The 12,039-nt window shown below is 59.0% G+C and overlaps 1 protein-coding gene across 1 annotated transcript; it reads right to left on the reverse strand.

The window, feature by feature from the left end:
• Positions 1-5,076: 5,076 nt before the first annotated feature.
• On the reverse strand, positions 5,077-11,370 carry DLX4 (distal-less homeobox 4). Its single transcript, XM_042966502.1, has 3 exons — positions 10,312-11,370; positions 6,668-6,864; positions 5,077-6,432 (listed from the first exon to the last, which is right to left on the reverse strand). The coding sequence occupies exons 1-3, from the start codon at positions 10,565-10,567 to the stop codon at positions 6,187-6,189; spliced, it is 699 nt and encodes a 232-aa protein (XP_042822436.1). The 5' UTR covers positions 10,568-11,370; the 3' UTR covers positions 5,077-6,186.
• Positions 11,371-12,039: the final 669 nt, after the last annotated feature.

The following is a 12,039-nucleotide window of genomic DNA, read 5'->3' on the forward strand; positions in this document are numbered from 1 at the left end:
GTCGGATAATCTACATGCCATGCCCCGGGCCTCACGATTCGGCTCTATGTTCTTCAGGAGCTTGATGTGGGGAGGACAAGAGAGTGGGGGCCGCAGGCCAGAGTGGAATCCCTCAAGCTGGCCAAAGGGTCTTTCTTCCATCGGACCCCCAATTTAACCGAACTTTAAGGGGGATGGTTCAGAGGAAGCAGAGAGGAGTGTATTCCACATCTATTCCATACAGAGTGGCTCCCTCCCCTGGAAATGAAGTAATCTCTCCATTTCGGGGCCAGAAAAGCCGAAGGCCTGGCACTGTGAGGCATTGAATCAGAATCCTTGATGTTTGGAGGAAGCTTGGAGCCGACTCCTTTCCCTTCCTGGACTGGCCAGACATGTCCCCCAGGATGCCAATGGGGCTGCGTACCTTAGAGTCATCAAGCTATGGGGCTGGAGAGAGCTACTGAATGCATCTACTCTGATGAGGGAAGCAAAGCCCTATACTCAGGAGCTCCCAATCTGATGGGAGACAGGGGTCTGCCTGACAAAGCCCCAGACTGGAGTGGAAAGTGCTGGTAGGCACATATCAACCACTAGACACACACACACACACACACACACACACACGCACACGGGATCTGGCAAGAGCAATTATCTGAGTTTCAGAGAGGGTATGTAACTTGCCCAAGGTCACACAGCAAGGAGTGGCAGAGCAGCACTTTCCTCATCAGGCTGTGATCCCAGCTCCCTCTTTGCTAGCTGGAGTTGCCCTCAGGGCTGGGGAGCAGAGGGATCAGTGAGGCGTATTGGAGAGGACAGTCTTTGGGGTCCTGGGCCTTGGCTGGAATCGCTGGCCATGCCTGGGAGCCATGGGGTGTGCCAGGAAGGGCTAGCCCGCCCGGGAGCTCTTGCCAGAGCTCAGGAAAAGAAGGAGGCAAGCCGTCAGGGAACAAAGCAGATAAAGTCATAATAAAATGATCGGGTTTCTGTGGCCCTTCAGTCTCCCTCCCCAAGTGCTCACCAGGGAAATACTCCCCGAAAATAGGAGACAGAGAGCTAGCAGAAAGGGCCAGAATGAGAAAAGGGTGGGAGAAGAGAGAGAGAGAGAGAGCAAGACAGCCATCCCCACCCCACACGCACTCACAGCTGGGGAGGCTAATCTGTGTATTTCTGGGTGTGTTTCACCTCGTCTCTGCATGTGTTAAGTCCCTGTGCCTCTTCTTGGTTCACCCCTGTGTGTGGCGAGGATGTAACCTGTGAGTGTATTTCTCTGTGTGTCCGTGCACAGCCCTGGCAAGGCTCCACGCACATGGCCTCACGCGTGCCTCTGTGCGCGGCTCTGCACACCGCAGCGATGCGGCCGTGTGTCTGCCTGCCTGCGTGTGCACCTTCTTCAGTGGAAATGTGTGTGCATGGGGGGAGTCCCTGGGCCGGGGTCCCTGCACCTGCCTGGCTCTCTGCATTGTCTGCGGCCTTTGTGTTTCGAGAATTGCGCTGGAAGGGACTTTAATTCCCTCCTGAACCCATCTGTGCCGGCCAGGAAAGGGGGAAGCAGAGGCATGGACAAGAGGTCACTTGTGCCCCTCTAGGAAAGCCTTTTGGCTTTTCAGCTTGGAAGGGGAGAGATGGCAGTCACCCCATAGTCACCGGGGACTCAGTGGCTCCCCCCCCCCAACGGGACCCACAGGCAAGCTTCTCAGAGAAGGGGTGGGGCAAAGGCTGGAGCAGAAAGAAACCAGAGCTGGAGATCTCTTCGCCCAGCCTTGCACTGGGAGAAGCAGGGAAAGAGATGGCAGAGAAGGGAAGGCATGGGAGAGAAATACTTTGTGGGCCACAGAGTTTTTCTTTTCCACCATAATTGCTAAAATATTACTCACCTCGTGGAACACGGGCTCCCAGGGAAAGGGGGATCCTAGTCCCTTGAAAACCAGCTGCCTGTGGGCAGGGCTTAGAGGGGTCTTTGCAGAGGCCTGAAGCCACCCTCACCGCCTGGTCTTAGCTCCCCCCTCCGCCCTTCGACCTGTAGTCCCACCCCCACCCCTTCCTAGGCCGCAGGAATCCCGGTAAGGAAAGGGTTATCCAGGTGAATCGGGGCGGGAGACACCTGTAGGATGCTTTTCTGAAGGAAGAGGCTTCAGTGGCCCTGAGGACAGAAAGCTGAGAGGAGATTTGCCACCACAACAATGGAAAGAATGGAGCTTAGACTCCCCCCCCCCACCAACTAGCAAATAGCGATCAGGGGAGGAGAGAGAGTGGGTGTCTCATCACCTCCTTGGAAGCAGGAAGTCAGCGTAGCCTCCTCTGGCTTTTCCCGTCCCTACCCACATGGCTTACGCTTTCAGGGTTTCAGGGGGAAGTCCTGGATCTCCAAGACCCCGTCTACACAGGCCTCAGCTACCCGGATAACATTCCATTGACTCTGGATACAATCCCAGAGGCAAGTTCAGGCATCCAAACTCCAATGAGGTTTGGAGCTGAGTAATCAGCTGCTAGGGCTAAACAGACGTTTTGTGGGGGAACAACCAGCTCCCCACCCCCACCTTGCACAGCAGATTTGGGGATGGGGGAGGGTCAGCCTGTCACTCTGTGGCTTCCCAGCCCCCTCCCACCACCCCATTCTCCTACTTCCCACCTGCAAGTAATTTGGCCAATGGGAGGGCAGTTAAGATTGCAGTGTGGAATCCCTCTAGATCTGTGTGCGTTTGGTGGGGAGGGGCTGCCTCCTCTCCCCCCCCCCCAACCCCAGACCCCGAGTGCCCTTTTCCTCTTCACAGCAGCAAATTACTTGTAATTATCTCACATTGAAAACCTTCAGGAGCTGCTCCCCAAATTGCTTTAATTGAATTAATTGAATCTCATTTTGTTGGGGGAGAGAATGGGGGGGGGCACGTCTTAAAATAGCATGTGGGGAGAGGGAAGGGAAGCCCCCAGTCAGCTTTTCCCGTGGCGGAGACCCTTGTAGGTGAGAGAGGGTGCCCTGGCCTCCCTGTTTCCATTTTCCAGCCTCAGCTGATTTCAGATGCCCTTTTGCATTTAGGACCTTGCCGGTGTCCTGCTTTCAAATGGTGATGACAAGGAATGTGTGCCGTGCTCCAGCCTCCGGGCCCCCTTCCTCCTCCCTACCCCCAGGAGGCAGAGAGGTGAGAGGTGAATGGATGGCAGTGGCAGTCTGAACTCACCCCGGCCGTGACCCCTCCTCCCTGATAATCACACGGCAGCTATAAATGCCATTTGTGAAGCGCGTACTAAGTTCCAGGCACCGTGTCAAGCGTGTTACAAGCACTATCTCATTCCATCATCACAGCTACACCGGGAAGCAGGTCCTATTAGCATTCTCATCTTAATGGAGGAGGAAAACCAGGCTCACAGAGAGGTTAAGTAACTTGCCAAAAGCCACACAGCAGAGCTGGACTCTTTGGAGGCCAAAATCCCCATTCTGAACCGATCAGTTTTGTGCCCCCCCCCCACCCCGCTCCATTACTGACCCAATTTTCTCAGAGGGGAGTCTTCAGGGGAAGGAACCACAGGTTCCCCTTCTACAGCTTAGATGGCTTGAGGGAGGTGAATGGAGCTCATCCTCCCCTGGGGTTTCAATCCCATCATCACCCAGGAGCCCAGGGAGACTAGACCAACTCCCAAAGGGAAAGGGCTCCTGTTTCCTTTGGAATGGTCGGGTGGATGGGGGTAGGGAATTGGGATGGGGGGGGCAGCCGGCCTCTGGCTGGGAGAGTAATTACACTCCTTCTGCTACTTAACTTTACAACCTGGGCTGTTGTTTTAACGATGCGACTCGTGTTGGGCTGTCCAATTAATCTCGCCTTTGGAGGCTTTCCGAGATGGGGCGGTAGATCTTATCTTGGGTCTGTGGAAGAGGAGTGTGCAGCCTACAGTGGGAGGAACAGCCGCCCTGAGGCCTCGTGGCCTCAGAGAAGCCCTGGGGAAGGGATCTGGGGCTGCCCCCCCAGCGCCTGTGGACTGGGGTTAAGAGCTGGGAAGGCACAGATGGGGAGGAAGAGGCAAGTGTTTCTCTTCTTGGTACCCTCAGTCCTCACTCCTCCTGATCTTGGCTTTGGCGCACCCCATGCCTTTGCCATCCCCAGGATAACACTCCATGGTGTTTTGGTGAGTGGGGGAAGCCACTGACCCACAAGGGGCCTAGGAGGGGCTGATCACAGCCCCCCCCCGGGGTGGGGGTTCCACTGACTTGCGTACCCCCTCTACCCTACAGAGACTCCAATTCAGGCCCCTCTCTGGGGCCAGGGGGGTTGGCTCCAAGTGCCCGAGTGGGCTTTTCCAACTAGGGCGGTCCCCAGTTCGAAGTGCTTGGGAACAGGTTTAGACAGTAAAGGGAAAGATGACTCTGGAGCTTTTTGCCTGGAATTGGAGGCTCCTCCCCCAATCCCTCAGGCCAAGCTTGGGCTGGATTCCCTGAATTATTTGCAGCCCTGTCCTTGGGCCTCTCTGCCACTGGGTGCTGTGTGTGTGTGTGTGTGTGTGTGTGTGTGTGTGTGTGTGTGTATGTGTGTGAAAGAGAGAGAGAGAGAGAGAGAGAGACAGACAGACAGACAGATGGGGTGTGGAGGCCATGAATCTACCGCTGGGTCCAGGCTGAGTTGAGGGCCCTGACTATGCCCGTATTACTTCCTTTAACCAGGCACTTACCACAAAAGTGGCTGGACATTTGTCTGGCTCCCCCATTTGCCCGCAGGGTCTGCCTCAGTCACCTTGTATCTCCAGGATCTCACAGAGCAGAGGCTTCACCAATGTTTGTTGGATGGAGAAGTCCAGTTCCTTCTGGGATTTTCTTCTCCTCTCCCTCCCCCTAGGTGGGCTGGGGCCTTTCCACCCCAAGGAGCACCCTGGGAGGACTGGACTGGCTCAGTGGGCGTGTCCTGTCCCCAAGAGCAGGGAGCAGGGGCTGAAGATGGGGCAACAGGGGACTGCAAAGTGCCCCCGGCTCCCTCCAGAACTGGGCCAGGAGAGAATTTGCGAGTGAGGACCACTCCGACTTGGGTCATTCCCAGTATTAGCATCTTCCAGTTTCACACTGGAGCGAATGAAAGTGGTCATCAGAACGTTCCAGAGCTACAAGCCCAGAGCTAGTTAGGGATAGAGGCAAAACTAGTATCCCATCCTCTAGGTCAGTGCTGGAAGAGTCAGATGGGAGGCAAGAGAGAGATGGGCAAGCAACCCCCAACCCCGGAAGTCAGGAAACAAACACACTTCACAGCCAGGGCCCAGGTTTTTATACAGATTTAATCTCTGAAAGCTCATGATGTGGAGGATGCTAGATCGGTTATAAATAGGAGCGGTTCCCTTGGACAGAGACAGCAGTGAGGAGCTGAACTACCAGCCCACCCTCCCTGTTCGGGGGTGTCTCTCCTTACACTCATCCAGAGAGTCTGCTTGTCCCCCATTCTCCCCAAAGAGTCGCCCTACTGGGTTTCCAAGAGGATGTGAGTGTGGGGATGATGGGTATTAAGGGTGGGAAAGGCGGCGATAGGCTCTTAATAAATACCCGTTGAATTAAAAGGATAATCGCATCCAGTATCTACTAAAACTGAATAGACACAGGAAAAAGAAGGCTTTTTTTTTTCTTTCTTAGAAGAACAGCTTCAATTCCCCATAGGTCCACAAACCACATTTTCAGCATCGCTTCCACGTCCCAGGGGGGTGAGGCAGTCTATCTATCAGTCATGGGGGTAACGCGCTGACCTCCAGGAAAAATCGGTGGAGGGTGGGAGGGACTCGGTGGTGGTCGACTTGAAGACACCGGATGCCCACTTCACTTCTGCTTCTGCTCAGAACAGGGTTGGGCGAGGCGCAAGGCACACAAAGAGGAAAAAATACTCAAGTGTTTCTTGTTGGTGTTGCCTCCAGGCTGGCGGTAGACTGCAGTCCAAGGAAGGGATGGGAAGACTAGCAGTCCTGTGAGGAGTCTGCACTTCAGCCAGTGACTCTCCCTCCAGAGCCTCCGATCAACTGGAGGGAAGGTGTCCAGTCTATGGTAGTGGTGGGGGGCAGTGGTGAAGACCAAAGTCCTTGATTAGGCTGTTTGGGTTACAGGGAGACGTCCTTTTTCTTCTCTCGCGCCTTTTCCTCTTGAGAAAACCCATCTGGAGCTGGTTTCCTCCAGGACCAGAAGGGGTGCAGGCGGGCTGGGTCCTAGGCTTTGTGGAGGACTAGGGGCCGACCCACCCTTCCTGGGACTCACATCATCTGAGGTGGAGCCAGGACATCTGGGGAGTGATGCTGATACCAGGCCCCAAAACTGTTGCTGTAGCCGCCACCAGTGGGCAGGGCCCCTGCCTTGGGTAGATCCCAGAGGGATGGGAGGGGTGGGGAGCAGGGAGACAAGGAGGGGGCTCTCCCAGGGAAGTCCCCTTCCTGTCCTCCAGAGTTCTGCTTCAGGAGCTTCTTGTATTTGGAGCGTTTGTTCTGAAACCAGATCTTTACCTTTGGGGAGAAGAGGGGAAAGGATGGAAGGTGAGAAGAATGCGTGTGGAAGGGTGAGATCCAGGGAAAGGGACCCAGCAGTGGCGCGCAGGCCCCTTGGGAACGTGCCAGGAGAACTGTGACAACGAGGCTAGGGGGCTCCTCAGCCTTTCAACCCTCCCCCCCCCCAAGGGGTGAGTTCCCAGAGACCACATCAGGGGAAGGCTAGCTTCAGGAAGGATGGGGCCGGCCTCACCTGGGTCTGGGTGAGGCCGAGCTGCGCGGCCAGCTGGGCCCTTTCGGGCAGCGCCAGGTACTGCGTGTGCTGGAAACGCTGGTTCAAGTGCTGCAGCTGCAGGCTCGAGTAGATGGTCCTCGGTTTGCGGAGCTTCTTGGGCGGGGCCTGCGGGCGCTGCTCCGAGGGCTCCGGGGACAGCGGCGGCTTCTCCGAATCTGGGGGGCGGCACAAGACGGTGTGGGTGGGGCGTTGAGAGGGTCGGACGCGCGGCTTCCTGAGCTCATTTGCATCTCGTTTGCATGTAGGCCTCAGCTAAGCAAAGGGCGCGGGTACCCGGCTCGGCCCTCCTCTACCTTCCGCTCCACGCCCCCTTCAGGCGCCACGCCCACCGCGCGCTAGGACGCGGTTCTTGCCCTCAGGGAGCTCCCACTCATGGGTCCTGTGACCCTAGGAAGACAGCGCCAAGGGACGGAGCGAGGGTACAGGTGGCGCCAGGGCCGGGAGGTCAGAGTTCAGGCGGGTGCGGTGGCGCCAGCTCGGGGTAGGGTGGGGCTAAAAGGCTCGGTCGGGGGCTGGGCTGAGGCCTGGAGCTGACCGGGGCAGGGCATTCCAGGCCGAGGGAACTCCAGAACAATGCTCAGAGGCCCGAGCCAGTGTTTGCGTGGCAGCCTCCCCGCTGCCGGGGCTGGGGAGGGTGGGGGTCGGAGGGGCCCAGCCAATTCGGCCTTGAGGCCAGGATGAGCACCCGCCCCCCCGCCCCCCCCCCACCAGCATCCTAGAGTGGGAAGTGCCCTCAGGGTTTGCCATCCCCTATTGCGAGGCGCAAACCCCAACCCGAGGTGCACCCTGCAGGGAAACTGACCAGCCCTCTCCTCCCCCGTGCCCGGCTGGCTAGGGGAGGCGGCTCAGGGGCTCTAGAAGCCCCCTCCCGCTCCCCGCTACACTCACAGAGGAGTTCACCGCTCACGGGGAAGGTGGCCCAGGTTCGCAAAGCACGCAGCGCCGGCCAGCGCAGGCCCTTCGGGCCGCTGCAGGATCTCGCTGCCGAGCTGCCCCGTGAGATCTGGTCACCTCCTGCCTCCAGGCCCAGCCACTCTAGGAATCTTGGCGGGGGAACAGCGGCCCTAGAGTACGGGAGGTGCGGGGCGAGGGGTCCTCCTCTTCCCGTCTGAGCAGCCCAACCTGCGCCAATCTGCGGGGGCACCCTGGGATCATTCCATTCGGGTGATAGGGCTGGGAGGCCCAAATGACCAAAATGCTCCCGGGCTCAGGGCAACGTTTGCAGCTTTCCACTCGGGTCTGCCGGGCCACTTCAGCCGAGAGAGAACTTGGCCCCGGTGCCCAGACGCAGCTAATGTCGGCCCGAGTCCCGCACCCTCACCCCGCCCCTCCTTCCTCTGGTCGTGCTCCCCCCGACGTGTGGTTCCCCGCCCTGGGCCGGCCGCGATGACCAGGTGCCTTCACCTCCCCCGCATCCCTCACTCAGGGCCCCGGGCGTTGCGGGCTTCTCAGATCCACCCCCACCCCGACCCCCGCCCCTGCCAATTCCCAGAAAAACCGTTGGGTTTCCGCTCCCCGCCCGCGCCTGTCCGGCCTCCCCTGCTTTGACCCTACCGCTCGAAGCCCCAGGCTGGCCGCCCAGCGACCGACCACCCGCGCCTCTCCGGCTGCGGCTGCGTGAACCACGGCTCGGGTGGTGACGCAGCGCCTAGGAAGCAGCCCCCGCTGCTGCTGGACTCCCCCAGCCCTCGGTGCCCCAGCTCTCCCAGAGGACGCCCCTCCAAAGGCCTTCCGCCGACAGCTGCCCTTCTCCACACCAGTTGTGGCAAGTCACGACTGGATCTGCCCTGGTCGCGATTATGGAGCCCAAAGGCCTCCCTGGAGGCGCCGCCGCCGCCGCACCCGCCCGCTCCCAAAGCTCCCTTGGAGCCAAACCTTCCCCTGCAGCGCGGGTGGACACGCAGTGGGGCAAAAAGGAGGGCTCAGGTCCTCTCTCACACTCCCAATCATTCGGTCTAGAATGGGCAAACCCACCAGTTTCGGGAGGAAAACGCTACCATCTAGTCTAAGCACGTGTATGGTTTTCGTTGGATCCGGGGAAATTCTGTAAAGAAAAGGAACTCTCCACTCTCTGGCCCTTAGACCAAGCAGAGGGAAGACAAGGTGTGTGGAGGACAGGGACGAAAATACTAACCCTGTAAACAATTCTCTGAAGGACGAGGCGATCTCGTTCCCACCCGGCCACACACACATAGACACAAATGTCCCATATGAGCATATACTAAAGGGAAGTCCAAGGGATTCATTTATAGAACCTAGGTCATTTGTATAAAACAAACAAACAAACAAACAAACAAACCTCCTCCCAACTGCTCCTCCTTTAAGGAGGACAGACACAGCAGCCTGGGAGAGGCAGCTCGCGTTCGTGCACAGAAGGCACTTCACTTTGGGGGCTCTGAGGAAATTCTCTAAAATCCTCTTTTCTGGCCTCATGCAGTGAACACCAATCTGCAAGGACTAAGTGCCTGGAAAAGAGGCATCCACACCCGGTCCCAGGGCCTCAGCTTGCCCATCTGTAATCCAGTAGGTTGAGCTCCCAAATCTTTAGGGGCACTTCTGGCTCTGATGGTTTATGAGCTCATGTGTTGGAGTAACAGGGAAAAGGAGAGAGATGTCCTGGTCCTGGGCTGACACAAGCAAAGGCACCCAGTAGATGTGCATCCTCGGAGGAGACTGTGCTAAAGACAGTTAGGTGGGGGCAGGGAGGGCAGGGGACCTGAGGTCTAATTTGGAGCTAGTACGGATCAGCATATACAGTTGCACGGGTTCTGCCCAATACCGGGCCCAGGACCAGGAAGACAGGCTGGCTAGCTCCTTGGCTTCTCTGAGGCCTTGCAGTGAGCACTTTCTCAGGGACTCAAAGTTGCTCCAGACAGCAGGAAGTGGGGCCTAACCTGTCCCCCACAAGGGCAAGGGGTGGATCCTTCACCTGGAAGGATCTGCATCAGGATCTATAGCTAGAGGCTGCCTGACCCACCTGTGGCTACATTCTTAGAACAATAGGTGGTGGGGTCCTGGCCCCAGATTCTTCCTAGCTGGAAGGCCAGCTTCCAGCCTCTATCAGGCATATTCAAGCACCAGCCAAGGGAGACGGGGAGGGGCCCCCAAATAAGCCCCCACTTCCACTGTCCTCCAACTGGGACCGCACTTCCAATTGTCTGGCTTGGGCTGGAGCACTGCTTTCGGAGACATGACAAACCCGGAGAGGCGACTTGGGGAAGGGAAGGAGTACACGACGGAAAGAATCCTGGGGCAGGGGCTAGGCACCCACACCCACATCTGGGTTGTTTCAGTTTTCCGTTACACGTAGGTGCACACCACCCCGCTGCTCCAGGGGGTGGGGTAGGGAGCCCTGCCGCCCGGCTTCACACAACTGCAAATCGAAACCAGGTCGGTCTTGAAAGGAGACCTAGATCAACTCGCCCCCGCCCCTCCCCCCTGTCTCCCGCCCCATCCCTTCGCCCTCCCCCCACCCCCAGATCCCTTGGAATCTGAGTAAGGTCTGAATCCCGCTAGCTGCGCCCAACCAGGCGAGGGCGAAGTTTAGGGACGCAAAGGATCAGGACCCCAGAGGTGGGAAGAGCTGCGGCGCCCGGACTCACCTGCCTTCGGCTCCTGCTGAGAAGGCGCCGCTGGTTGCTGGCAGGGCAGGTAGGAGTCTCCCGGAGTCGCCGGCGCAGTGTAGGAGTAGGGCAGGAGGTGGCCATACGGCCCAGAGTAGGGCAAATCGGAGGCGACTGCGGTTGCGGGGGACAGGCCAAGCGGGTAGGCAGCCACTACCGATGGGACAGGGGCGATGTCCGGGAATATGGCTTTGGAGGCGTCCCGGCCAGGGAGGGAGCAGGGCAAAGAGGTCATCGCGGCCGGGGCCGGGGCCGAAGGGCCTAGGCCATGGCCCGGCACGTAGTCCGCTCCCTCCGCCAACTCTCTCTTTTCCGAACCTCGGGCGTTGGGACCGGATGAGCCCCCCAGCCAGCCTCCCGCACACTTAAGATCCCGGGGAAAGTGTCTCTCTGTGCCTTTTCCAGCGGAGAGCGCGCGCCTGGGAAAGGGGTTCCGAAGGGGTGCCCCCCATGGCTTTTCCCCTCCCCCCTAAATCCATGGGGGCCCCCCTCGTCTCGCTCTTGGGTTCGGTTCCCGGGACCCGACGGTGGCACCGCCCACTTAGACGCCGCGGATTGGCTACCGCACGCAGTGACCTCACGGAGGCTGGGGACGGGGCCCGCCCCCCGGGGCAGCCCGCGGTAGGGAAATTCAGAACCGAGAGGTCCGAGGGGCGGTGCACACGCTCCAGGCCCAGCTGCCTCGGGGTCTTCTCCAAGAGGGATACCGGGGTGGCAGGGCGATTGGGGCAGTCTGGGAACCTCGGTCTCAATGGAAGAAACGCGAGGGAGCTGGCGGGGTCGGGATGGCCCAGGGCGAAGGGAGCAGCGCAGTAGCGGAGGCGCTTCGGCTGCGGGGGCTCAGGGGACCCTCCGTCGCACTCTCCAGCTCCTGGGGATCTGCACCGCGGTTCTGATGCCGCCGCCACCAACCCGCAGGGGAATCGAGACCAGACCGCCCGCGCCCGCAGCTTATTCAGCACGTCGGAATGCGTCGCTGCTGAGCCCCGGCAGTTTGTTGGTAAACAGACGCCGGGTCGGGGAGGTACCGCCCCGCGGCCAGCCTGCCCCGCACGCGCGCGGCGCACACGCCCCCGCGGGGCGCCCTTGGCCTGACACGCCGCGACCGCCGCGACTGCGCCTCACCGCGCCCCCACCCCCGTCCTGGCTTCCGCTTCCGGCAGGGGCCCCGGTGCGCTCGCGACAGCGCAGCTCCAGCGGGCCCCCGAGGCCGCTGGAGGGATCCGCCGTCCTGGCTTCGCCCGCGCGGCGCCCCGCCTTTCCTGGCGCCGCGTGAGGCTGAAGTCTTGCACGAACCGGGACAAAATCCGCGAGGAGGAGGAGCGTCCACTTTGATGGTTCCTCTGAGAGCGTAGGAAACACGGCAGGCCTGTCCTGGTGGCCGCATTTTCCAGTCTGTGCAGGACCTGCCTCTAAACTTAGGCGCCCAAGAACTTGACGGGCAGGTGTCCACGTATACGAGTATCTATGGCCACAGGTAGGCAGCTACACGTAGGCTCCATTCAATTACAACATATATGCAAACACACAGGTGTCTACACTGATGTTCGTGATCTCCATGAACAGAGAGGTCCACTAACGGATCCCAAAGATAAAGAGCGATATCCCTGGAAAAAAAAGCACGATCCTTACCTCTTACACAGACCCACGACTCCACAAGTCAAATTGCCGGTGTGCACACTCAAGAATGCAGAAAATCCACGCATA

This window comes from Panthera tigris, chromosome E1, assembly GCF_018350195.1.
Source record: "Panthera tigris isolate Pti1 chromosome E1, P.tigris_Pti1_mat1.1, whole genome shotgun sequence".
NCBI lineage: Eukaryota > Metazoa > Chordata > Mammalia > Carnivora > Felidae > Panthera > Panthera tigris.

Coding starts and splice junctions, on each gene's coding strand:
- DLX4 (XM_042966502.1), bottom strand. CDS start 10,567: ATGACCTCTTTGCCCTGCTCCCTCCCTGGCCGGGACGCCTCCAAAGCC. Junction 6,865..10,311: donor TCAGCAGGAGCCGAAGGCAG/GTGAGTCCGGGC, acceptor GCCGCCCCCCAG/ATTCGGAGAAGCCGCCGCTG. Junction 6,433..6,667: donor TCGGCCTCACCCAGACCCAG/GTGAGGCCGGCC, acceptor TTCTCCCCAAAG/GTAAAGATCTGGTTTCAGAA.